The sequence below is a fragment of the Caenorhabditis briggsae genome (genome assembly GCF_000004555.2).
Source record: "Caenorhabditis briggsae complete genome, chrX, whole genome shotgun sequence".
In the NCBI taxonomy this organism is placed as follows: domain Eukaryota; kingdom Metazoa; phylum Nematoda; class Chromadorea; order Rhabditida; family Rhabditidae; genus Caenorhabditis; species Caenorhabditis briggsae.
Window position 1 is genome coordinate 1,772,922 of NC_013491.2, and position 24,863 is coordinate 1,797,784.

Below are 24,863 nucleotides of genomic sequence, written 5' to 3' on the forward strand. Positions count from 1 at the left end.
GCGACTGGTCACAACAATATCAGTTATAATGTGATAATGACCTCTTTATGCCAACCCATAAACATAATACTACAACGGATGGTATTTGGCTTTTGAACCTAAAACTTTAATTTTGTTCTTTTTCGTCATTTCTCCACCATAGAAATCAAATCGGAAGTTAGTTTTTTTGCTATCTCGTGACAATCCGTTTTTTTTCTTTTTGCTCTGCTTGTCAATGCTACTTAATTCAGATTTAATCCGATTTTTCATCCGTTCCACTTTGCATTCTACGAAAATAAAGTCCTATAGCTCCTAATTTTTCGTATTCATATAATTTTTTTTCAAAAAAATTTTTTTGGTTAGCATTTGCTCTGTGAGTTTTTTTCAAAAAAGAGTAGATTTGACAGGTGCGTGATATTTGAGCGAAATTGTTTTTTTTCAAGCTGTTCCTTTGAATTTTTTAGATGTATATGGCAGATGTTCTTCTGGTGCTCGGAAATAGTGAAAGTTGAGGCATCAGAGAAATGAGCAAACTCAACTTGTCAAACTAGTCACCGTATTTGCTCTAATAGCAGCCCACCTGTATTTGAAGCCCACCTCTAATAGAAGCCCATGGGCTTCTATTAGAGAAAACCCGGAAATTCAGAACTCCAGAATTTTTGGAAATGTGATTTTAGACTCATTAATTTCTCAATTTCTGAATTTTCGAATTGTTAAATTTCAGAATTTCAGATTTTTAAAATTTTCAGATTTTTTTCCGGAATTCCTGAATTTTGAATTTTGAGATACTGGAATCTCAGAATTTCATAAATTCGGAATTTTTTTCAATTTCCAATTCTTCAAATTTATTTAAAATCAGGGCTTTTAGTCTACTTTTCGCACCATTTTTGGATGATTTGAAATCAGATATGATGACGATGATTTCTGAAGTCTTCGATCAGAAAATGTTTCGTTATTTTCTCCTTAAATCCACCCAGCTTGCCATTTCTCATTTCTCCAGTTATTCTAATAAATTGTCTCCCGCCCAAAATTTATAACCCATATAAGCAATAACCTCCTTCTTTGAATAGGCCGGGTTAAGCCGGGAAGACCGGAACAATTGACACTGATTAAGAAGCGACAAGCTGTTTGGTGCTCATGCGCATATGAAAAAGAGCAACAGCCGGGGACCCCCGAAGAGCAACATAATGTTCTCTTGGGGTGCCTAAAGAAAAGGCGTCAACCCGGGAATGTATATGCAAATCAAAAATCGTGTTATATGTGCAACTCTTTTCTTTTTTTTTCTTCGTTTGCTTCTTCTTTTTCTTGTTCAACTCTTCTCTCAACTTCCTATTCTCACATTTCCCCTCATTTTTTTCTATTCAGAGTGTATATGCTTTTCTTATTGCTTTGATATTTTTTTCAGAATGACCTCATCGTATTATGACGCTTCATAGAATATTCCTTAATTCTTGGACTTCATGAACAGCTTGTTGAGATTGCTAACATGCCAAAGAAAAATCTTTATTGTTCTATGTACGGAATCTACTATCCTCCATCGAAGTCACTAACTTATATCTCCAGTCTTCTTTTGTCTAGTCACTGACTTTGTTGATCCAGTTCATCAATCTCTTCTATTTATGTCGAACATTGAGTCCTGCCTCGTGCCTTTCGCCGATTCATTCAATTAAACCAGGTCCCCCACTCCAAGGACTCGTTCTTTGGCCATAGACATCATTATTTTTCGTGTGTAAGGTCCTTTCAATTCCTAGCTTTGGGTTCATTTCATTGGTGTTCGTATGATGGGCTTCTGGCTTATTGGTGTCGTTGTTTGAACCGACCGCATTGTAGAAATGGGTCTGAAAAACAGCATGGCACATTGTTGATCTCGAAAATTTTTGATGTTCTGCATTTTTATTGCTATATTTTGAATTTGGTAGCTGAAATTGCTAGAAGCTTCTGAAATGGGTATAAAAGTACCATATTTTGTCAGAAATAAGCGTTTTGGATCTGAATGTGTGTTCTTGAGAATGTTTTGATTTGAAAATCTTAAAGGCTCACCTATAGCACCGGCCTATAATAAATAAATAAATGTAATTTTCAGTCGATTTTCGTGATTTTCAGGAGTTCAGAGAATGTCAAGTTTCCCATCACGCTGAAAATTTTGGAAGGTTTAAAGAAAACCTAGATTGAACACTTTACGTTCGTTGAATATTTTGCAAATTCCTAGTTTTTCAGCTATTCGCAGTTTTCTGAAGGACATTTGTTTTTTTTTCCAAATTTTTAGCATGAAACGGACCAAAAAAATGTGTTTTACGAAAATTGTCGAATAGCTGAAAAAATATGAAGTTTCAAAAAGTCCTGTGAGTGCAAAATTTTCAATCTAGATCTGTTTTACACCTTCCAAAGTTTTCAAAATGATCACAAGCTTGACAGCCCAGCTCCAGACATCTGATAATGCCGAACACCAATGTAAAAATAGTTTTTTGTAGACCTTATTGACCGTTACTGTACGCTTTTTGGTGTCAGATAACCAAATCATCAAAATGAACTTTCTTTACCGTAACCATGGAGAGATATACTCAGAATCGATCCCAAGAACTCTAATATTCTGACCACCAACCGATTTATGTATAAAATGACCGAGCCATTCCCACCATACTCAACTAAAATCTGGTTTAGTGGATTAATTAAAAGGCGAATCTTCACGACTATTTCCTTATTCGTCATCTCACCCACTGCTTGCAGTCATAGGGCTCCTCAAATTGACACATGAATGGAAAACGAATCTTTTCGTTCAGTCCGCCAGTCTCTAATACCCCTTCTTTCCAAACCAATTGAGTGAGCGTCGGCCTTCTGTCTGTCCGCGCGCACGCCTTCCACTAAACTAAATGTCCGAATTTATAATTTGTTTTGTTCTAAACCGGCAACTAGGGCTAAATAGAGGGGGGGGGGGGGGTGGGACACGCCCTAAAGTTCTCCTGGAAATCGGGGAAGACGTACTCTTTTTTTTTCTTGGGTCGTTCTTTATTATTCAGCTTCTTTGGGTTCCCAGATATCTTGAAAGTTTTTCAGTGTTGTTTTGTGAAAGACCTCATTCAATTTTCTATATGCTTTCAGCCAAACTCAACCTCGTCAACATGAGTAGAATCTTTTTTTTTTTTCACAATCCACTTAATTCTCTTTTCAAGAGAATCTTGAAAAGGAGCGGAACCAGGAAAGAAATAGGGCAAAGAATCGATGAATCTAAAAATAATCATGCATTTATGTAACCGTATAAAGTGTGCCTATAATTATTTGACTCGAGATTCTGATTTCAATTTTTGAATGGTCTAGTCCACCCGGAACTTGAAATTTTTCAGATTTTACATATAATATTTCCTTTTGAAGGTTCTTTCACTTTTAGCATACAAATCGAATTCATTTTTTTTTCTAAATTCCAAAAACTAAGTTCAGCGTTCCTGACATCATTGCCTGGGTTTTTTTTCACTTCTAAAAATACCTAGCTGATCTCATACCCTGGTAACTTAACGTGCAACTACTCCTCCACATTTTTTTGTCTGGCTTCCAAACAATTGAAACTTTTGCAAAGAAACTTTGGGATTCCCTTTTTTCAAGTAGCCCTCTTTTTCTATTGTCTTTCAGCTTTTATTGTACATTTTCCTTTTTTTGTTTCCTTCCAAAACATTTTTGAAAACTAATGAAAGAGGAAAAAGTTGTTTAGCTATTGTCAACACCTGACGTACCCAGCTAATTAACATGTCCACTGATGCAAATCGCGTGGCACCAAACCCTCACCATCCCTTATTTTCCGCGTTGTCTCATTATAAACGGTGGTGACAGTGATCGCATGACTTTCTCAAATATTCATGGTTTGCACGTTGTCGTTCGGGCACATTGTCCAATCCGTGCTACAACACAACGGTTATTAGCTTCCTTATCTGCGTCTGTGTCTTAAGATGGGATTTTGAGGGGTGGAGTGTCGTCACTTTCATTCATGGTCAATTGAAAATGTGCATACATCATTTTGTAGCCGAATTAAGACATATGGAAGTTCTCGAAAATTATCTCAGAGTCTTAGTCTCTTATTACCTATTCTATCATTTCTCCTCATATCAGGTCATGGCTGTTCACCTTCTAAAAGCAAGGAATATTTCCATAGTTGCAACGGGCCGGGCCGGGCAGACGACAATTTTCCCGACCCGGCCCGGCCCGTCGGCCCGCCCTTTCTCAGTAAAAAAAATTTCCAATGAAAAATTGGGACATTTTTTTTGAATTAAAAAAGAAAAAAAGTTACATAATTCTTAAAAGTTATCAAAGTAGAAAGTAGTCAAAAAATATATAGTTCTTGATTAAATTTTTGAAAAAATTAAAAAATTTTCAAAAAAAAATTCAAAAAAACTATCTGCTGTACAAACAGCGGGCCGGACGGGCCGGCCCGGAATTTCGCAAGTATGAATATTTCGGATTGTGTCAATTTTGGCGTTTCAAAATGAGTGTAAGAAGCCTAGCTTTCCGAAAGTTCGAAACTTTTTACTTTAAAAGCGCATAGACCTGAACAATTATCGAAAAAATCGCATTTCACCAAATCTAGTAGACACGGAATGTTTAGATTATAAACTAACTATATTTTGCAGCTTATTTGAGACATATTTCCTTTTATGAACAGGACCTCAGAGCCCTTGTTACCTTTTCGTACCTCTCTCATACCAAATCATACGGCTGTTTACACTATCACCCCCCTCCTCCAAATATTTTTTGTGTGGAGCAATTCTGCTTACATAGAAGCATTGACCTTTCCTGATCTCAAACAAAAACTCATGGCCATTCCTACGCCACACAGTGTGTTGCATAAGATTTATGACTCATTCTTTCAACATTTCAACCCCGTCCCCTTTTCTTTACCCTTCGACTTTTGAAAAAGTTTCGAAAAAAAAAAGTTTTTCGTCCCGGAAATTTTGAGACTAGGGCAATGGTTTTCCAATAATGCATGTTCTAGCCTTGACCGCTATCTCTCAAAAGTTCTCTTAGAATTTTTGTTCTTCCCTATTTTTTTTCTTTTTCTGACGAACCGTTCTTGTCGTCCCCAACTTTGTTCCTCTTTTTTTTCAATACTATCTCTCCTTTCTTCTTCCAACCCCCCCCCCTCCCCCCCCTCTCAAAAAAACATTTTTCTATCAAGCATCATTGCTTTCCTTTTCCTACCACTACTTTTTATCATTCGATTCTGTACTACTTGTGTTCTTAACTGACCAAATAATGGAACAGTATTTAAAGTACGTCAGTCCAATGCGTCCGGTGCCGCAGCACCGCGGACATCCGCCACGGAATCGACGGACCAAGAGCTGTACAGGATGTTGCTTCAAATGTCAGCTTTTTGTTTCTTACCTTCTCGTGGTAAGTTAATCCCTTTTTGACACTTTTGACGATGAACTATACTTGCATCGAGCCGGGCTTTTTTCAGAATTTTCAGGGCCCGGGCCCGGCCCGGATTTTCGGAAAAATTGTCTGTCTTTCGAAATTATTTTTGAGGCCAACAATTTCGAGGCCAAAAAAAGGAGAATTTTTCAAGATAGGACCATAAGAATAGTTCCTTCACAAAAAAATTTGAAAAAAATTCTGAAATTTCAAAATTTTTTTCAAATTTAGAGAACACGGGCCGGGCCGGGCCCTGATTTTTCAAATATGCCATAAACTGGTTCCAGTACTGCAAACTTTTTCCGAACTATAAATTTAAAAAAAAAAGGCCCCCATGAATTAAAATTTTAAAATAGAATTTTGATAATTTCAAAGTGTAGCGATAGACGCCATTTAGGTCATAAGATGTTCGTTTGATAGAAAACAGTTTTTATTCCTATCGGAAATTGATAAGAAGTTGGAGTGTAAAGTAATTGGTTCATTTTTCAAAGTGACGAGTAGTGTCAAACTAAGAATGACACCAAATTTCTAACTTTGTTTTAGCACAGTTGTGTACGGAAATATATCATATTTGGACTATTTCCAGTAGAAGACCGTATTTTCTATAATACAAGTTCACTTCATAAGTGAAATTTGAGCTCAATTAGCGTGGGGGGACAGGAGATTTTTCGTAGGATTTTTGTAGCTAGAGTATGCATTTTTTACCGTGACGGTGTACAACGCTTAATGTCACTTTGCGTACAGCGGTCGTCCTCGCCTTTATGAATGCATTTTGGCGCCGGCTGCCTCTTTGCCCGCGTGGCTCAGTCGGTAGCGGCGCCACACCCTCAATCCTTGCCTCCACAAGTTCAACTCCTCGAGGGGCATATTTAAACGGAATTTCGAGAACATTATTTTTTTCATGTCCCCCCCCCCCCCTATAATTCATTAAATATTGGTGATATTATAATAAAGAATTAATCGGTTGAAAAATTTTGAATACCCTTTGGATGAACCAAGATAACTGAACTCAAGATAATTCAATAAAGCGAGATTAGCGGTTTGAGAACGTTGGAATGTTTAATTCCGTGCTCGATTTCGACACTTCTGTAGTTATGCGAAATTGAAAATTAACTCTTACATTTTTTAAAAACAATATTTTTCAGATAATCGGAATCCTCTTTCTCGCGCTCGCCATATGGTTGTATTTCTTCCGCGGTGATCTCATTCCACTCATTCAAAGCCATTTCTACATCTACTCCATATATCTCGCAGTCATCTGTGGAATCGTGAATGTGATAATTGGATTCCTGGTCCACTCGGCGATCAACAGTAAATGTGTTTTGGTTCTGGTAAGCGCTCCGAAATTTAAAAAAAAATGTGGAACACCTCTGAAATTCCAGTACCTTCTAATGTTAATCGCTTCGATGATCATCGAGGGATGTCTGATCTACTTCACCTTCTCCTACCATGCAACTTATGTTCAAGAACTGGAAGTATCCCTACCAAATGATATGCTCAACAGCTACAATAACGATCATAAGATCGCCAAAGCTGTGAACTTTCTCCAGAGAGACGCCAAGTGCTGTGGATCAAATGCCTATAACGACTGGCCAAAACCAGAAGTTGAAGATCATTATCTCCCCTATGCCAAGGTAAAATTTAATTAGTCAGAATACATTGTTCCATGAAACAATTTCAGACTGTGATGCAACGTGTCCAATATGTGCCAGATTCTTGCTGCAAAAGTGCACACCAGCGGAAAGGATGTGCATTGAGTGATAGTCCAAACAACATTTTCTATCGAGTAAGTCGGTCCCACCTGTTTTAAAAAACCTTCCAAAAACGGAAAAAAATACTGACGTCAGTTTTTCTGAACCCTCGACAATAGACTCGCAAAAAACATACTCAAGTATTTTGTGTTCCAGGGATGTTTGCCGTTCCTGAAAGAAGAGGTCTACAACAATCTCAACTTCCTTTTCACTGTCACCGCCGCCTCGTTGGTACTTCATCTTGCCAATTTGCTCTTCGGATGTTGTGCATGCTTCAAGAGTGATGATGATGAGGAGGAGAATCCGTTCAAGGACTATGATCAGGAAATGCATCTGTTTGATTGATCCAAAGTTACTTATATGATGTACATATAGAAGGGACTGAAATATTTCAGAGGTTTGGCTAGTGGAAAGTACCGTAATCAAAAACAAAAAAGCTAAAACTTTTGAAATACTCCTATTCTGAAGTCTCCATCCTAAAATTTCCAATTTTCCTTTCTACTTAGACCCGGTGTTCGGGTTAGTTCTTTTATCACGGTCCATGTTTCTCCGATTTTTTCAAAATTTTCAGTTTTTTGCCTAGCACTATTCATTTTTCTCTCTAGTTTCCTTTTATACAACGATTCAATGACTTTCTTCCCCTTACCTTCAAAAGATTTGCGACATTTTCTCCTGTCGATCTCCGTCCCTCCCACTTTCCATTGCCTTTTTTGTCCTATTTTTACTCTCTCTCTTTCTTTTCAAAATGAGCAAAAACCGTTTCCTTTTCTTCGAGTGTTCTTTTATTTCTCCCCTTTTCATTTTCTTGCGTTTTTTCCACTATTTATAAGTGCTGAAAGAAGAAAGAAAGTGTTTTATGCTCGACCCAAAAAATTTGACAAAAAAAATGTTTTACAAAAAAACCAAATAAAGTGAAAGAATGATTGTTCTAAAAAAGAATTAGCTCCTCATATGAGATAACTTCGCTCGTTGAGCACAAACGATTCGCCCTGGTAGGTTGTATCGTTGCCCATAGCTGGACTTGAGACGGGTGGTGTGAATCTCCGCATCGAGCCGTACTGTGTGCACTCGCACGTCTGAACTGAACGGTTTCATTTCTTGACGAAAAAAAAAATCTCCGAAAAAAAACAGGGGGACAGACCAAAAATGAAAAACATCAGAACAAAAGGGTAGAGCACTTCAAAGGACAAAATATTAGGGAATGAGGACGGACAAGGTGGATTTTAGGATGGTTTTTTCAAACAGATGACAAGAGCGGATGAGGAACATGGACACCACAATAACAGGGAGTACTCACATCACTTAATGCTATAGACTGTTCTCCAGAATGAGAATGGCCCGAATGGTTGGAGTGACCAGAGTGATTCGAGTGGTTAGATGGGTTCGATGAGTAGTTCGAATAGGTGTTGTAGATCGACGGCCGTGGACTTCGCCGTGGTGATGATGAGCTTTTGTGATTGTTCATATGACGTGGAAGCCCGTAGCACCGATCGTCATGATACTGAAATGATTTATTTGTAAATAAATGCTTAAATTTTTAAAGAGAGTCAGGTTTAAGAGCCGGATCTCTTTTAGGAAACTCACCGGTAGCTTATTTAATGAAGAATTGTACTGTGAATATATCAAACACTGCTCCGGACTTTGCCTTTCTGGCATCCTTGGTGGAATGCATCCAATCGAACTCCTCGGCAACCTCCCTCCCGTATGAACCATTCTTGGTATCCCGTTTTCCGAAACTGGACTATGTATGAATTGAACTGGCGCTCGATATCCTATTGGCGATTGCATTTTGTTGTTGTTATACTGTACAAAGCTCGCTGCCGATGACCCAGATCCGTTGCATTTTGGCTCGTGCTCTATTCGCATTTGACTAACTGCTTGCGGTCGTAACGGCTCGGGATATCTACTCGGTGCTGGTTGATTGAGCTGAAAACGCTAATGAAAAAAAGGATTATTTAAAATAATGGGTACCTGATCAAACAGTCTGGAGTCTATGGAACCTTCACGGGCGTGCAGCATGGCTGGTCCCCAGTCGATGACCACTTTTCCTGCTAACACCAATCCAACGACCATTGTGGTGGGTCCGGCTAGCCATACCTAAAGAAACAAGTTGGAATATTGAAGATAGCTTCAGGTATGGATAAGTTTCCTATTAACCAACTGAAATTCTCTCAGTTTTTGAAAATTTATATCTAAAAGTTTTAAAATGTATATTCAGTGGAAAGTAGTCTACTTTGACATCCTTAAAAATCGTCCAGAATTTTTCAATTTGTCTGAAAATTCTAGAATACATATAACAAATAGAGTTTCAAATTTGGCATTAATACAAATTTGTTAATTAGAAACTGTGAAAATAATCTTATCAGAAAAATAGATTTGAATTTTTAGACAAAAATCGACAAATTCAGAAATAATATTTCTGGAATTCCAAGTTGACAGTTTTTTAGTTTATTGACTGAATTTTGAACTTTCTTTTTTCTAATGTGAATTTCATTAAAATTTTGTAATTATTTCAGGATTGATTTAAAATCTTCCCTCACCTTTCCGATCTGTGATTCCTTCTGGAAAATTGCAAAAACAGTGAAAACTAAACCCGTCGTTATAAGTCCGCATGATACGATTCCATAGCTGAAAACACGAATAAAGGATGTTCGAGAAGAGACTCGCAACACAATTCACTTGTCGAAAAGTGATCACTTTTTCGACAACACCCAAAAATCAAATTGTCTGAATTGCATCGGCTCACCTTATCAGATGAATCTGATGTCGATGCAATCTGGTGCAGCAACACATTCGGCCCTGTCTGTGTCAACCGGCGATGAGTTGCTCTAACACGGATGTTCGACTTCTCCACCTCTCAATTGCGCTCATTTATGGACATTGAAGGAAAACTCGAAAATCCAAAAAATCCAATGAGAATTGGATGGTTCCAGACGTATCAAGAGGTTCCAAACGGATGTGGAAGGCGTTCCTTCGGTACTTTTCTGGAAAAAAAAGATGATGATGTCTGTTTTGACACGGACATAGCCGGACAGATCAGAGCAGAACACCCGAAAAAAAAATAACTGGAACCCAAAAAATAAGAAGAGAGGAGAAGGAGTAGTAGAATAGAAGAATGTAAGAAAACAACAATAACAGGAAAATGTGACAAAAAGCGCAGATTTAGCATGAATAAAATATTACAACAGATGCCAGAAGAGAGAAGTGAGTAGAAGAAAATAAGGATCCGCCTAGTAAATGGGAGTAGAGAAGAACAATGGCTTCGCAGGTTTTTGAACCGCTTCTTTTTGAATTCTCTAGGTGCTTTTGTCCTCGTACTCAGATTCTCAAGATGGAAAAGTAGTGATTGGTGTGTACAACACCGGGTATGACGCAAGGAAACGTGGGAAAGTACTTGGGTGCTCATCTACTTTGTCTTCGTATTTCCAACGGAATCGCGTGCAACTAAACTTCAGAAAAAAAAACTTAAAAAGGCAAGAGAAGACCAGAAGAATGTGAAAAAACGAGGAGTAATTATTTTTGGCGTTTTTAGGCTCTACTATTGATTCCTCACCAGACAGAAAACAAAACAAAAAAAAGGTGCCGGCGGGAATTAGGCAATTTGCATCTTATTTCATTTGGGGTGGAGGAGAAATTCTTCACAGTGAAATTCTCTATTTGTTGATTTAGTCTAATAGGGAGCATCATTTGAAATCGGATATGTTTGAAGGAGTGGGAGGGAGAAAAGGAGAAAACAAAAAAAAAAGAAATGAACGAAGGTGGAGAATTGGGAAGAATTCAATTATTATATCGCGTGGAAGTCAGAAAGCTAATCGGAATTCGATGAAAATAGTTTTGACGGTAAACGATTTTGAAAACCTTACTTTCTCTTCCAAATGTTCCAAAAACGCTAAAATTTGAAAAATTGATCAAAAATATATGCAGAATGACCTGCTTCTATGAAAGTTAAATTCCAATCTTTCTAAAATTGAGCTCAATTCAATTGGTTTTTGAAAAAAAAAACGTGGTTGCGGGTTGTTGCGAGAAGAGAGTAGAACAGAAATAGTGTCAGGCTCTCAGCCTTACCAATTTTATTTCCTGTTTTAGACTCCATCACACCCCTCCATATATTCATATTTGCTACTACTGCTGCTTTTTTGCTGCTACTGGATGAACACATTGCATTTTGGTGTTGGGTGCGAAAAGAAAAAAAAATAAGAGAGAAAGACAAAAAGATGGGTTGACAAGAGAATCCCACGGAAAACAAAAGAAAAAAGGTAGGGCGGAGTCGATCGAGATTCGTTCAGAATGATATGGGCGGAGTTACAGTGAGATTATCGGTTGTAATTATGAATAAAAATCGAAAACGATGAAATAAAATTTTATTGTAGATTTACGACACATGTCTTGAAATTAATCGGTTCACATTTAGTTACCGTAATCCTCGTAAATTTTAGTATAGACTATAAAAACTGGGAAATCCAAGAAGAGAAATAATTGGATCATAAAAGTCCAAAATCGGCCAATGCAATTCACTTTCGCTTCTTTTTTTGAAACCTCGAAAAGCTGGCCCCAGGCAAAACACAAAAACGGCGCACCCAAGGCCCCAATAGAGTTTTGGGGCACCCGCAGACACTCTCAGACTGTGTCTGTGTGTATGGAGGAATGTGATTCAAGTATCCTAGGAGGGACGAACAATAGATTTTCTAAAGAAGTAGTTGAGAAGCAGCACAAGTGACTGAGTGTGTGTCTATATGTGTCGAGTTGAAAAACGACGAAAAACGGAATCATGGGACGGGACAAGGAGGCACACGGAGCCCGAGAACGACTCTAAGAACGAATATTTCAGAATCTGGATACTGGAATTTATTAGAACCGCCAGTGTTTGGTTGAGGTTATAGACAACTTTTTTAGCAATTAAAACAATTTCAAAACTGTCAGCCATTTTGAGGTCTTGAGCATTTTTCAGATTTCGTAGAACAAATACAGCGCTCAATTTGAGAATTATTCATTTTTGTTACAGTATTCTAATGAAAAAAAAATTAAATTCAAATCTGAAGAAAACTCATCGATTTGAATCATTCATTTTTTTAACTAGATACTTCGTTAGAGAACGGAATAAATAAGTTATATACTGTAAACACCATAATAGAATAACTCTCCTAATTGTCTGCTTTGAGGCAATTTATCTTTTTTTTATAGAATATATCAAAAAGTAATCAACTGGCAAAATATTTTTGATATTATGATAATTTTTTTTTTCAGTTGACTACTTTTTGATATATTTTACAGGAAATGAGATATATGGGCTCGAAGAAGACGGTTTGAAGGCTTTCTTTTTGAAGTTCCACAATTACCAATCAACATCCTAGCTCAGGATTCCAAAACAACTTTCAAGCAAAAAACTGAAAATTTCGAAAATCTGCGCTGAAAATCCAACCATGACTTCCTTGTAGTTACAGTACCTTTGAACATAGGTTCGCTAAAACTCTACCAGATTAGTCTAGGCATGATAATAAGAAATGTGACAGGAAATTGTCTAAAAATGAAAAAAATAATGTAGACTGAGACCAACACATGGAAACCAGAAACAGAAGACGTCACAGACTGCGCTGCTTTTCCAAGTATCAGATTCCGGTACTTGTCTGAAGCGCATTGCTCAATTCAGAATATTCCAAGACGGGGGACACTCTGGTAGGTTTGTAATAAAAATTGGGTGGTGTTTAAAATAGACAAACATCGAAAAAGCGGCATATCATTTGGAGGGTACAACAATTCGGGGCTACAAATGGGTACAAAGCAATTTAGGGGTACAAAATCTTCAATTCGGGGGTACAAAATACCGTGAAAAAGGCTTACTAGGGAAGGTTGTTTGTGGGGTATGGGACTTCGATATGAGACCTATATCATTCGAAAGCTGAAAATGAGACAATTTCAAATATATATTTCGATTTTGCTGCCGACTTACCAGATTCGAGAAAATCGGGTTGGAAATCTCATTTTTGAGTAAGCAAAGGGGGACCCCATGGTGACTTTTTTCAACAAAAAATTTTTTGTCGAAAAAACATGAAAAACTTTCAGGATCATACTGCGTTTCCTAAAACTGATTAAAATTGTTGTTATATGCTTTTGAAAACTTTTTTGAGTCATTGTTTCAAACCACTTTTGGACTTTTGAGAATATAAAGTTAATGGTTAATAAAAGATTTTGGATGTTTTTTTGATTGCTATTGCAATTTTAGATGTTTCTATACAATCTGACAAAGTTTTAACGCATATTTTTTCAGAAAAAAACATTTGAAAAAAAGTTCCATGGGGTACCCCCTTGACTTTTTTTTTTTGGAAATTTTTGAAATTTTTTTTAATGGCTGTTAAAGTATTAAACTTTTAATAAAGTACAATTTTTCATTATCAAAAAATTTTTTTTTGAAAAAATAGTTTGCGGAACATTTTGAAGTTTTGCGGAACATTTTGAAACAAAGGCCGAAAACAAAAACAAAAACGAACTGAGGACAGAGGGATCGAACCCAACCCTAGTCAGTTACCGTCCTCCCTCTTCACCACTACACCACCAGTCGCTGCTTTCAACTAGTTCTCCAACGCATATAAGAAAGGGGGGAGATCTGGCCCTTAAAATATTCGAATTTCAGCCAAATTTCAAACTCAATTTCCTCGAATCTGGTAAGTCCGCAGCAAAATCTGAATATATATTTGAAAATGTCTCATTCTCAGCTTTCGAATGATATAGGTCTCATATCGAAGTCCCATACCCCACAAACAACCTTCCCTAGTTAGTTTGTACCCCCGAATTGTTGGTTTTGTACCCCTAAATCACGTTGTACACCCTTGTACCCCCGAATTATTGTACCCTCCGAATTATTTGGCCGAAAAAGCAAATTCTCACGGAGAATTGAGACTTTGGTTCGTGGCGAGATGCCTTTGGGGCACCACCGCCACCTTTTTCAACTCCTTCAAGAGAAAAGAACCCATGAAGCCTTCTTTGCTTCCACTTTACTCGGAAAAGGATAAAGAGCACGGCAAATTGGGCGTGAGGTTTTGACACTGACATCATCACGGACCGGCGGGGGACCCAAGAAAAAAGGAAAAAAAAAACGAAATAAGGCGAAAAGGAAACTGGGGTGCGGGTGGGAAAAGAAAAGTCGAAAAAAAATACTAGAAACTGAGTAGGAAGAAGGAAGAATCGCATCTTTTTCTTTGGCCTTTCAACAAAAAAGTTCCTGTGACGACATCGTCTCGGGTGGGGCGTGAAAAACAAAACGGAAGTGCTTAGCAACCATGCCGCACGTCTTTTGAAGCTGCGAAAAAGATGCAACACGACGGCTAGAAACAAAACAAAATGTGAGAAGAGCAAGATGGTAACAATGGGAGATGTGGGAGGAAAGTCTGGAAGACGTCGGGAAGGAGAGTCCAAAAACAAAATCTTTTTTGGAGAAATGTTTTTCAATTGTTCCTGCCATTCATTAGTTAACAGACAGGGTGTTGAAAGTCATGAGGTCGCTTTTCAAAGAATTTGAAATTTTCAAAGGGAGGGGCAGTTGTAGACAAATTATTTTGTGAAAAAAGTATAGTTTAAACGTAAAAGAGTGGAGACAGGAAATTTTTCAGAGCCAGATTTTCGACTGAGCTAGCTCAGCCGGTAGCTACACGACACCTCTGGGACCATAAGTTCAACTCATCGAGAAAATGATATGAACAAAATTTTATGATAATTGTGTTATATGTCCCCATCTTTAAAGACTGATGAAAAATGGCTCCGTGTCATTTTGAAACCGCGTCATTTCGAAACCGCGACACTTCGAAACTGCGAAACTTCAAAACCGGTCACTTCGAAACCGGAAAAAAACATGGTCACGAAAAAATGAAATTGAAAAAAAAACAGAAAATTTTAGCTGGTTTCAAAACGACCGGTTTCAAAATGTCGCGGTTTCCAGGTGACGTGAAGCCTGAAAACTTTGTCAAATAACTGATCGGAAATAGCAGCACAGAAACTGGGCTCATTTGGTCCAGTATTGGCAATTTTAGAATTTTTCAGTTACTGTAGTTACCGTAATCCTACAGTAATCTGACCATGTAAATATACGAAATTGAAGCGCTCGGGTGATCATGGGTAGTCCCCAAAAATGAAAACAAACGGTCAACTAAGGAAAAAGTTATTCAAGGGACAACGCCGGACGGATGGACACACAAACAGAACTATTCCTTTTAGTAAGGAGAAGATAGTTTTACATGGCTTTATATCGAGCTACCAAGGTTAATCAGACAGAATAGTTGCAAAAGAAGTGAGAAGAAGTTTTGATTGATTGCAAAAAACGTATTTTTCTCAATTATCTGAAACATCAATGCAAATATTACTTGTCAATCAAGCAGCCAACCAATAGGGATTTCTGAATCAAACCGAAAAATTCAATTACCCCAAGGAGTGATTCCTCAGCTTAGGACTTAAAAACCAAAAACGATTTCTAACCAGTAATTTTTACCCGACGCCACTTTTGTGAAAACAAACTTTGTATTCACAAAACACGTACACTCGCACCCAATATGGAGTAGCACGATCAGATTACCGGAAGCGTCCAACATAGAATTCTCTCGAATTTTCTATTCTCTCATCAGAATCATGAATATTTGACAACGAAGAGTTGTGATGAAGGAGAAGCAGAAGAAGTAGTGAGAGATTTGTTTCACACTAAAACATAAGTAAAATGAGAAAAGGAGAATGTAAAAGACCAGTACAAAGATGCTAGAATTTCCAACCTCGATTAAAAAACGGAAATCGCAGCTACGGCTCCTCAATTTTCTTCAAAATCTTCTCTTCTAGGTACTACGTGTATTTTTAAGAATTTTTATAATTAGCAGAATTAGAATAAAAAAGAGAATGCGTTGCGGGAATCCCGATGAAGTTGCACATAAGGGAGAAAAAAAGATAACACGAAGTATCCAGAAATAAGGGCTAATCGACTGGAAGGGCGATAAGGCTCATTGAGCTCTAGTGAGAATTTCAGAATTTTTGGGAATTTATGAAAAATGAAAGTAGCCTATTGAGAGATTCATATTTGATTAAAAAGTCAGAAAGAATTTTTTTTGTTGTTTAGAATTTTCAGCAGGTGCGAAAAATCACCTGTAAAACTCTAAGAGTACATGAATATGTTTTAAATTTGTAGAAATCAGTGGGAATTCCACGAACTGCGACAAAATAGAGGCTATGTAAGCCATGAGAAGCTCTAAAAAAATTAAGAAAAAAAATTGACATCACATAATGATTCATTGCTTCTATTTTTAATTTAAAAAAGCACGAAAATTCTAAACCCCACTCATTCTTCAAGCATTGATCGCCACACATAGATTTTTTAAACTTTTCCCGGAAATTTCAATTTTCATTTCTGGGTCAATGACTCCAAGAAACTTCGACTATAGAACGGACCAGACAACCTCACTATAAAAAGTAATAATAAAAATTTTTGGAGAGTAGAAAGGTTGAAAAAAGTGTTTCCCCTCTCTCCGTCTCTGAAACTTTGTTTCTTTGATGATGAAAAAGGAAAAAAAAAAGAAAAAAGAAAATAAAGAAAAGTGGGACCCGATGATTTCAATAGAGAGAAAAAAACCCGGAGGAGAAGAAAAGAGTATAGAAAAAAGGTTGAAGAGGGTCGTCCCAAAGGCAGACAAATTTGGTTTTGAATAATTTGACTCGCCTGTGCATTGCTTTTTGCTACTTTGCAGCTTTTTTCTCTTCTACTCCGTATTTGCTACGTCCCATCAACAATAGGTACATCATGTGGAAAGGGTGTGTGTATGCCGCGTCCCTTTTTTCTTGCTCTTCCGAAATTTCGTCGACCAAACCCACGTCATTTTCTCCCACTTTGGTTTTGTGCTCCGAGTAAAAAAAGAAACTTCCCACCAGAAATCGTTGGTAGTACTGATTTATGCAGAAAGTACCAAGTACCAACCCAGAAATCGAATGTGGCTAATCTTGAACCTTCATTCAGAATTTCAGCCTCTGAGCTGATTCTACATTATCTCGAAAAAGGAAATGATTACAAATATTAGGAGGGAATTGCATGGAAACAACATAAAACGATGCTCTTCGACAGTTTCTTTAATTTAAATTCTTTTTGAGAGAGAAAGAGGAAGAGGTGGTATTGAGTATTGAGAATGTTCCGATTCTTTACAGCTCATCAAGGTATGGGACGAGAGATGTGCTTCCGTAGGCAGACAAGGAGAGCTTTCCATTGACACGAGACAAGGCCTGTAAGCAAAACGTAAATTTGAATGTCAATATTAAATATTGGATTGAAAAAAGCTCATTTTTCAGTTGACTATGTTTTGCATAGTTTCTCTTTTTTGTCTAGCTAATTTTTTACATTTTCGGGGACATTCTGAATAAAATTTCCAATTTCTAAAGAATACAGTGATCGCTAGGATCTCTAGGACCTGTTTCATACAAAATCCAAAATCAAAATTTAAAAAAAATCAGCGAACATCTGAAATTTCACGCTCTCAGAAGCTACGACTATTTTATGTATCTTCCAGCCGCTTTTGTCCACAAATGTTCATTTTTGAAATATCAAGAAAATTGGGCTCTTCTGCACTATATATACGATTCAGGGTTCCACAATTCCACATTCACGTTACCGACATTACGTTCCAAATTTTGTGAACAGAAGAAATGAATTTTCCAGGTTTTCTGATTAAATTTTTCAGAAACTTCATTTACCTGGCTAACGTCTTGAGCAGTAACAGCACGAATGGCGTCAGCGATATCACGTGGGGAAGCTTCAACTCCGGCGAGCACTTGAGTGGCCTTCTCCAAAGCGACTCCGGATGCATTTTGAGCCTCGGCGAGCACCTGAAAATTTTGATTTTAGATGAACATTGGAAATCGTTCTTTTTTCGATCTTTGTGATGATCTTGGGCCTTTTCCTTATCAAACAATTTTTGATTTGAATTCCGGAAATTATTTTCCAAAATTTTTAAATCCCGGACTAATGTTGCCACGCGACCAAGCCTCCGGAAGCACGCATTATTACGCACCACATGGACTTTTGAGTTACATAGGAATCGGGTCAAGGGATCAGTTTTTGTGCACTTCGCGACTTCTTCACACTAGTCTTTGCTCAATGTCCTCCAAGAAGAAAGATACTTCACCCACCTTAACCGCTGCTGTGTTCTTGGCAGTGTCAAGTCCGTTAGCATTAGCAGACTTGATAGCAGCGGCAATAGACTTTGTGACCGCGGTGATGTTAGTGTTGTCAGCAGCAAATTGAACTCCGACAAGTCCAGCGTCTTGGTAGTTGACATTGACAGAGATGGCTTCGGATGTGACCTTCTCGGCAGCGGTCAGAAGGATTTGAGCAACGACGGCTTGGGTGGCAACATCCTTGACGGATGTGATAGCGGATCCTTCTCCGGCGATGGCAACGTAGGTTCTGGCTCCACGTCCGTCTCTGGAAAACAAAGTTTTGAAGAAATGTCATTGAAACAACTTTGGGACATCACTGCTGATGAGATTCAAAGAAATTCCAGTCATGTTTGTAGCTCACAAATTATTGCAGCTCACAAACGAATCATAGATCACTTACTTGCGGACCTCTCCTCCGAAGTACTTGGCTGGTGCGGCCTGAGCGGCAGATCCTTGAGCAAGTGGGAACTGGGAGCTTCCAGCTTGTACGAGGGTGTCATGGTCAACGTTGACTCCAACGAGAACAGCGTCTCCGGCGAGAAGTCTTTGCTCCTGAAATGCTACATTTTGATTGTTGACTCAAAGAATTTTGGCAAGAGCTACTTAGTCAACGCCAGCTGGGCAAGATCCCGATAATAATAAAAAACTCACAGCGAAAGCGGTCAAATCCTTGGCGCTGATGTTGTTGACACTGTAGTTGGAAAGTCCAAGTCCTCCGTTTCTGAAGGCGGCTTGGTGGAGTTGTTCGAAGGTGATAGTGGTTCCGGTGAGGTATGTGGCGTCGGCTGGAAGGGTGTCGTGCTTGACGTCTTCAACTTCCCATGGCTTGAAGGCGTTGTTGCCAAGTTGTCCGAGGAGGGAGAGCGCAATTGGGGATTGATCGCGGACGACGTTGACTTCAATGGCGAACACGTCACGGTTGGAAACTGCGGTCTGGAAAGAATAAGGGTTATTCATAATGAGGTATACCAGCAATTTTCTGGTTTTTTTCTTGTGCAGAGAGAAGCTAAATCAACAATCGCATATGCTGGAGTTTTCTAGGCCATTCGTCCAATCTGTGCAAGACCCTTGCAGGAAACTCTATGTGCCTTTAAATTTGAGCCCGTAAATCGCTTCAAAGTTAAAGGTACATAGAGTTTCCTGCGAGGGTCTCGCACGGATTAGACACATGGCCTAGAAAACTCATGGTCTAATTTCTGCGGCCGCAGCAATTTGCTGGTGGCTCTGAAAAACTCCATAAGATAGAGGGTTTGTGCAATTTTGTATATCCTGAAATTGAAAACTCTCCCAGCAAACTTTTTGCTTCAACGCCGCTAAATTTTCCCGCGAAAATTGAAAAACTAACCAATTGTCCACCATTCTGAGCGGTGTTCCACACAAGAGCCAATCCTGGATAGTTGTTGGCGTCACGTCCTACACTGTTGCGGATCAGATGGGTAAGTCCTTGCTTGTTGGCTGGCTGGTAGCGACTTCCAGCGCGGAAAGCCAACACGATGGACGATGTGGCTCCTAGAAATCAAAACATTTTTGTATTAAATTCGATTTTCAATTTTTGAGGCTCGCAGCTGTACAGTTGTCGATTCGTGTAGGTCACCCACCATTCAACTCAACGCTCGACACACGGAGCCCACTTTCCAATACGGTGGTTCTCTCTTGAACTCCGGCGGTTTTGGCGGCGGCTGAGGCGAAGCGTTTCTGAAAACTCATATTCATTTTGATTTGGTTGCTCATCGTTTTCTTCTTATTCAATCTATGGAACCTCTGGGCAAAAATCGATAAGATAGTGAGAATCGAGAAGATTAGATTTGATGAAATTGTGGTCAGATTTTTTTTTCCTTTTTCTCTGATCAGCTCAAGAAAATAAGATTGAACGATTTTTGCTAGTTTTTAACATTATCTCTTCTTCTTTCTAGTGACAACTGGCTTTTTATCCATTTTCCCATGAAGAATCATTCATTTTTCAAATAATCAGCTTCTATATATTTTAAAACTCACCGCAACTGTGGCCGATGGACGCGAAAGCATTGTTGTAACCCTGAAAAATGAATCATTAACTGATTTTATTGTCTTTAATAAGATTAAACTTGAGAAAAATGGTTAAAAAAACGGTTTTCCAATTGTTTTTCTTATTTTCGAAATTTTTCGAAGGAATTTACGATCAAAATCAGATTTTTTTCTTCTTAGACTATAGAGAAAATTTTTCGCTTCCATGTTCGTTAAGAAATATGAAAAACTTAGTCGAAAAATGGCTTGAAACGGTTAAAAACTGTTGGGCGGCCGATAAAAAATGTCCGTCTCTTCCCAGCGGCGTAGCGGCGGAGCGCGTTTACACACCCCTGCCGTGGCCGAGTTTTCTCTTTCCCGGCCTCCGGTAGCCTATATATGCGAAAAGTGAGGGGAGTGGGGCCAACAAATGCCTGAGAATCGAGGAAAACTGAATGAGTCATTGGGAATGGAACTGTTATAAAATTGACGAAAAACAACAAAAAAACATATGCAAGCATTTTGAAATGCATCATTTAGCAACTGAAAACAATCAAAACATGTTGTCAATGATGAAAATGCCATTTTTCGCTTCGAATTTTTTTATTTTAGGACTATATTTTCTATGACTTGAACATTTATAATTTGTACTCCTAAAATCATTAAATCTTCTGAGAATGTGCAAATTACTGATAACAATCTTCATTTAGAGTTATCATACGTCATTTTCTACACCTCAATTTTTTCAGGAATAAAAAAAAAGAATAAAGTTCAAAAAAATGGAAAAGTCAAAAGTGGTAATCCTTGCTGTCGGGTCTTTCAATCCGCCAACTTTCGGTCATTTGCGCATGTTGGAGGTATTTTCAATTGCCACTCACTTTTCAAAATTTAAATTATTTTCAGGATGCCAAAAACTCGTTGGAATTATCTGGAAAAGAAGTGGTGGAGGGAATTTTGAGTCCAGTCAGTGATGCGTATGGAAAATCGACGTTGATTGGATCTAATCACAGGTAACTTGAAAAATATATATTAGACATTTCCAAATATTTTCAGACTTGCCATGACTGAAGCAGCAGTGAAGAGTTCTGATTGGTTGCGCGCTGACGGTTGGGAATGCTCCCAGCCCGTGTGGACCACTACTCTGAACGTGCTCAAACATCATCAGCAAGAAGTCAAGGTATAAAATCATCATTATCATTTAACTAGACCCAGAGAACATGATATAACATTTTTAGATCCGCCTTGGACCCGACGTTGAGGTACTTCTTATTGTTGGCGGTGACGTGGTGGAAACGTTCGACAAGTACAACGCTGATGGATCGTTGGTTTGGAATCTGGAGGATGTTCAGGAGATTGTGTCGATTGGATTGGTTGTGCAGCCAAGACCAGGGTCGGATCCGGAAGAGACATTGAAGAATTTGGATTTCTTGGGATGGACTCAAAACGTTGTGGGTTGTAGAGTTCGCTAGGGATTCTCTAAATAAAGTACCGGACCAAAATTCGTATCAAATTTTGACATTTTCTGTAAAACATAGTCAACTCTTGAAGTTCTCAAAAAATAGTTCAGAATTTTTTGATTTTTAAAATTTTCGGACTATATTGAACAAAATTAGAGCTTTACTTTTCTAATTGACAAGTCATTTTTAATATTATTGATGGAAAGTTTCAAAAAGATATCTCCATAGTCACCCCAGAAAAATGCCGGCCCATGCGAAGAAGTCAGATTTTTTGAGCTGTTCAGTTTTAGTATTCTGCTGAAATTCAAATCGATGGTAATACTTTTCCCGTGTTCCAGAACGTCATTGCTTCCAATGTCATCAGTTCCACCAGCCTCCGTGCCGCTATCAAAGAGCACCGCTCTATCAAATACACCACTCCGGATGAAGTCATTACCTACATTAAGGAGCACAACCTCTATGAGTAATTTTGTGGTTTTTTATGAGGCCTTTTTGAAACATTTCCATTTTTTTCTGGTATTTTTGAATTATTTTCACTTTTTGGTCAGAAATGTGATGCTTTTCTTTTTTTTTGCCTTTTTTTTTGTATTTTATGTCGGTTGTCCAATTTCAAAAATAATAATCTAATGAATTTGAAAATTTTGGAATTTTAGAAATCAACAAAATCAGAGAAACGTTTCAAGGAACCCTAATTTCTTCTCAGAAAAAAAAATAGACACTCAATTTCTCGCCAATTTACCGGTTCGCGACCTCACTAACCTCTAACCCGTTCCCATTCAACAGAAGCGCCCTTTTCCACTTTTTTGATTCTCACTTCATTTCCCGCTCCGTGTTTCTTCCTCTTCTTCATTTTTGCCCTCCGTTTTTTTTTTCATTAGATGTTCATGTTTGCATTTATTCTCAAATAACTTTCCTCCGTTTCGTCTTTCATTTGGGGGCAGTGTTGTCTCCGATTACTCTTCTTTTCAGGGGCAAAAAGTGCGTGGGCAGATGAGTTAAGACAAAAAAAATTTTGGTCGAGTACAGTAATCCTGTATGGTTTTCAATGGGCAAAGACGGAGATGAGCAAAGCCGAAAAACAAGCAGAAGAAGGGTAATATGTCGTAGAGTGCACTGTACTTTGTTCTAGTCTTTTTTTAATTTGCTAGTTTTGAAAATGTCAAATTGCTAATTTTGAAAAGGACTTAATGTCATTCATGGCATAATAATTTATTCTTGTCTATCAGACTTTTCCTTTCCCTTTGTTTTGCTCTCTCTTATTCTGTTTTTTTTTTCATTTCTAAAGGAAATTATTCTCCCGAGAAAGATGTATGCTAGGCGACGGAAGTCGTATATCCATGCAACCAATTGCGGGAAACAAATAAATCTTTTGGACATTCGGATAGCCTAACAAATAAACACAAATGACCCAAAACCACGGTGTAACATGCTCGACACTCCTCCAGGTTCCTCTTTTTTTTCTTCCTCGAAATTTTGTTCTTCTCATCTATTGAATGTTTTCTGAATCTTTTCTGAACATTGCAAAAGAAAAGTTGATTGAAATATTTTTAGGGGTACACAAGTACAAAATTGTATGGGTTGTTCTATATGAAGAGTCCTCTTCTTTATAAGTATTCTCGACTTTTTCCCCAAAACTTTTTTTCTGGCCTTCTGTATAGGTGAAGACAGTTTGGCCATTCTCCTCGAACCCTTCCCTCCTTGTCTGCTTGGGGGCATTAGTAGAAATTACGCAATCGAGTTTCGATTCCACCCTCTTCGTCGTTTTTTCCAGCTTTCACTTTTCGTGTATACTCAAAACTAAATGGTTTGTTTTCTTTACCGATTACACTGTCCCTTTCTCTTTTCCTTCTGATTTTCTACTACGTTTTTTTCTCAAATCACTAAATTATCTTTGAAAAACCGCCGAACCTGAAAGGCTTGGTCAAGAAGCCATGATACAAAATTGAAAGTTTTATAATACACATATAAAATAATACGGCATGTGCCGACTGACTTACTGGCTTATAATCTGCTTACGTTCTACATGAATTTCGTGACAGTAATGCGGAGGGATTTGAATTTGGTTTGGGTGGCGCGAAAGCAATACTTATTATATGTACTTTACATTAGTTGCTGTAGTAGTTGTATGGGCTGTAAAAGCAGCCGCTCTTGAACACTACTAATACGACCGGTCTGGAGTTTTAAGGGTCCAGTTTTGGTTCTCTTTCCCAAAATTTTATTGAGATTCGGTTTCACTTGGGCAATAAATTATTTGTGGTTGATTAGATTTTTTTCTATTGTTGAGTATATAAATCGCATTACCAACTTTGTAGGCTAGGCTTTCAATGAACTTTGTCTAACCTTGTTTTCTGAGTTTTTTGAAGTTACGGTAGCATTGCCGCTAGTAAGGCGGTACCTCTAACGGTGAGCCCACAAGTTCAAGTCCTCGAGGGGTGCAAATAATCAAAATTTAGACAAAAATAATTTTTCTTGTTACAGTACTTTTAGTGCGGGGACTTCTGGCTACTGCCACCAGCGCTACTTTTCCACTGTACCAATTTTTCGTTACCGGTTTTAAATCGAGTTATTCCCTCTAATAGAAACCCAATCAAACAGTCAACTTTGAGCTTAATTTTCTCAATATTCGTGAAAGATATCATAAAGTTGTTAACTGACAAAACGTATCTCAAGTTATGATAAACATTTTATCTGTTGACCTCTTTATATATCTTCTACAAGAAATGAGAGACATAAGCTCGAAGTTGACGGGTTGGGTGACGTTCTATTAGAGTGTTCACGGTAGATGTTGGCAAGTTTTTGAAACTGCTTTTAGTAATCAAGATAATTGAGCTCAAACTTAATGGTTTGGATGAGTTTCTACTAGAAACAAAGAAATCCAAATTTAATAATGATTCTACCCTTCTAGTAGTTTAATTTAGGAAAACTCGAACCGAGACCATTCTGAGAAACTCAATGCCCAATTTTTGCTTCAATGAACACAATCAGTTTCCTTCTCAATTTCCTCTCGTGACCATATATTCAATTACCTTTTGTATCGTACCGAAAATAAATAAGGAAGGACATACGACAAAAAATGGAGACCTCCATCACCAGGAAGACGAAAAACTTCTGGTAGATGAAAAGT

General features: G+C 38.0%; 4 protein-coding genes across 4 annotated transcripts; 2 read left to right on the forward strand and 2 right to left on the reverse strand.

Annotated features, from left to right (window-relative positions):
- Positions 1-5,247: 5,247 nt before the first annotated feature.
- On the forward strand, positions 5,248-7,472 carry Cbr-tsp-20 (the record flags this gene model as incomplete). Its single annotated transcript, XM_002643475.2, has 5 exons — positions 5,248-5,355; positions 6,522-6,707; positions 6,759-7,010; positions 7,058-7,162; positions 7,284-7,472. The coding sequence occupies 5 exons, from the start codon at positions 5,248-5,250 to the stop codon at positions 7,470-7,472; spliced, it is 840 nt and encodes a 279-aa protein (XP_002643521.2).
- Positions 7,473-8,364: 892 nt separating this feature from the next.
- Positions 8,365-10,533, reverse strand: CBG16196 (the record flags this gene model as incomplete). Its single annotated transcript, XM_045238851.1, has 4 exons — positions 8,365-8,628; positions 8,712-9,053; positions 9,099-9,224; positions 10,522-10,533. 4 exons carry the CDS (start codon positions 10,531-10,533, stop codon positions 8,365-8,367), a joined length of 744 nt encoding a protein of 247 aa, XP_045095899.1.
- Positions 10,534-17,285: 6,752 nt separating this feature from the next.
- Positions 17,286-20,324, reverse strand: Cbr-ucr-2.1 (the record flags this gene model as incomplete). The annotated part of the gene is made up of 8 exons (XM_002643473.1): positions 17,286-17,366; positions 17,835-17,966; positions 18,270-18,564; positions 18,700-18,851; positions 18,951-19,232; positions 19,645-19,808; positions 19,898-19,994; positions 20,295-20,324. The coding sequence occupies 8 exons, from the start codon at positions 20,322-20,324 to the stop codon at positions 17,286-17,288; spliced, it is 1,233 nt and encodes a 410-aa protein (XP_002643519.1).
- A 737-nt stretch (positions 20,325-21,061) lies between these two features.
- On the forward strand, positions 21,062-22,206 carry CBG16194 (the record flags this gene model as incomplete). Its single annotated transcript, XM_002643472.1, has 5 exons — positions 21,062-21,139; positions 21,186-21,292; positions 21,336-21,459; positions 21,518-21,730; positions 22,078-22,206. The coding sequence occupies 5 exons, from the start codon at positions 21,062-21,064 to the stop codon at positions 22,204-22,206; spliced, it is 651 nt and encodes a 216-aa protein (XP_002643518.1).
- Between the last annotated feature and the right edge of the window lie 2,657 nt (positions 22,207-24,863).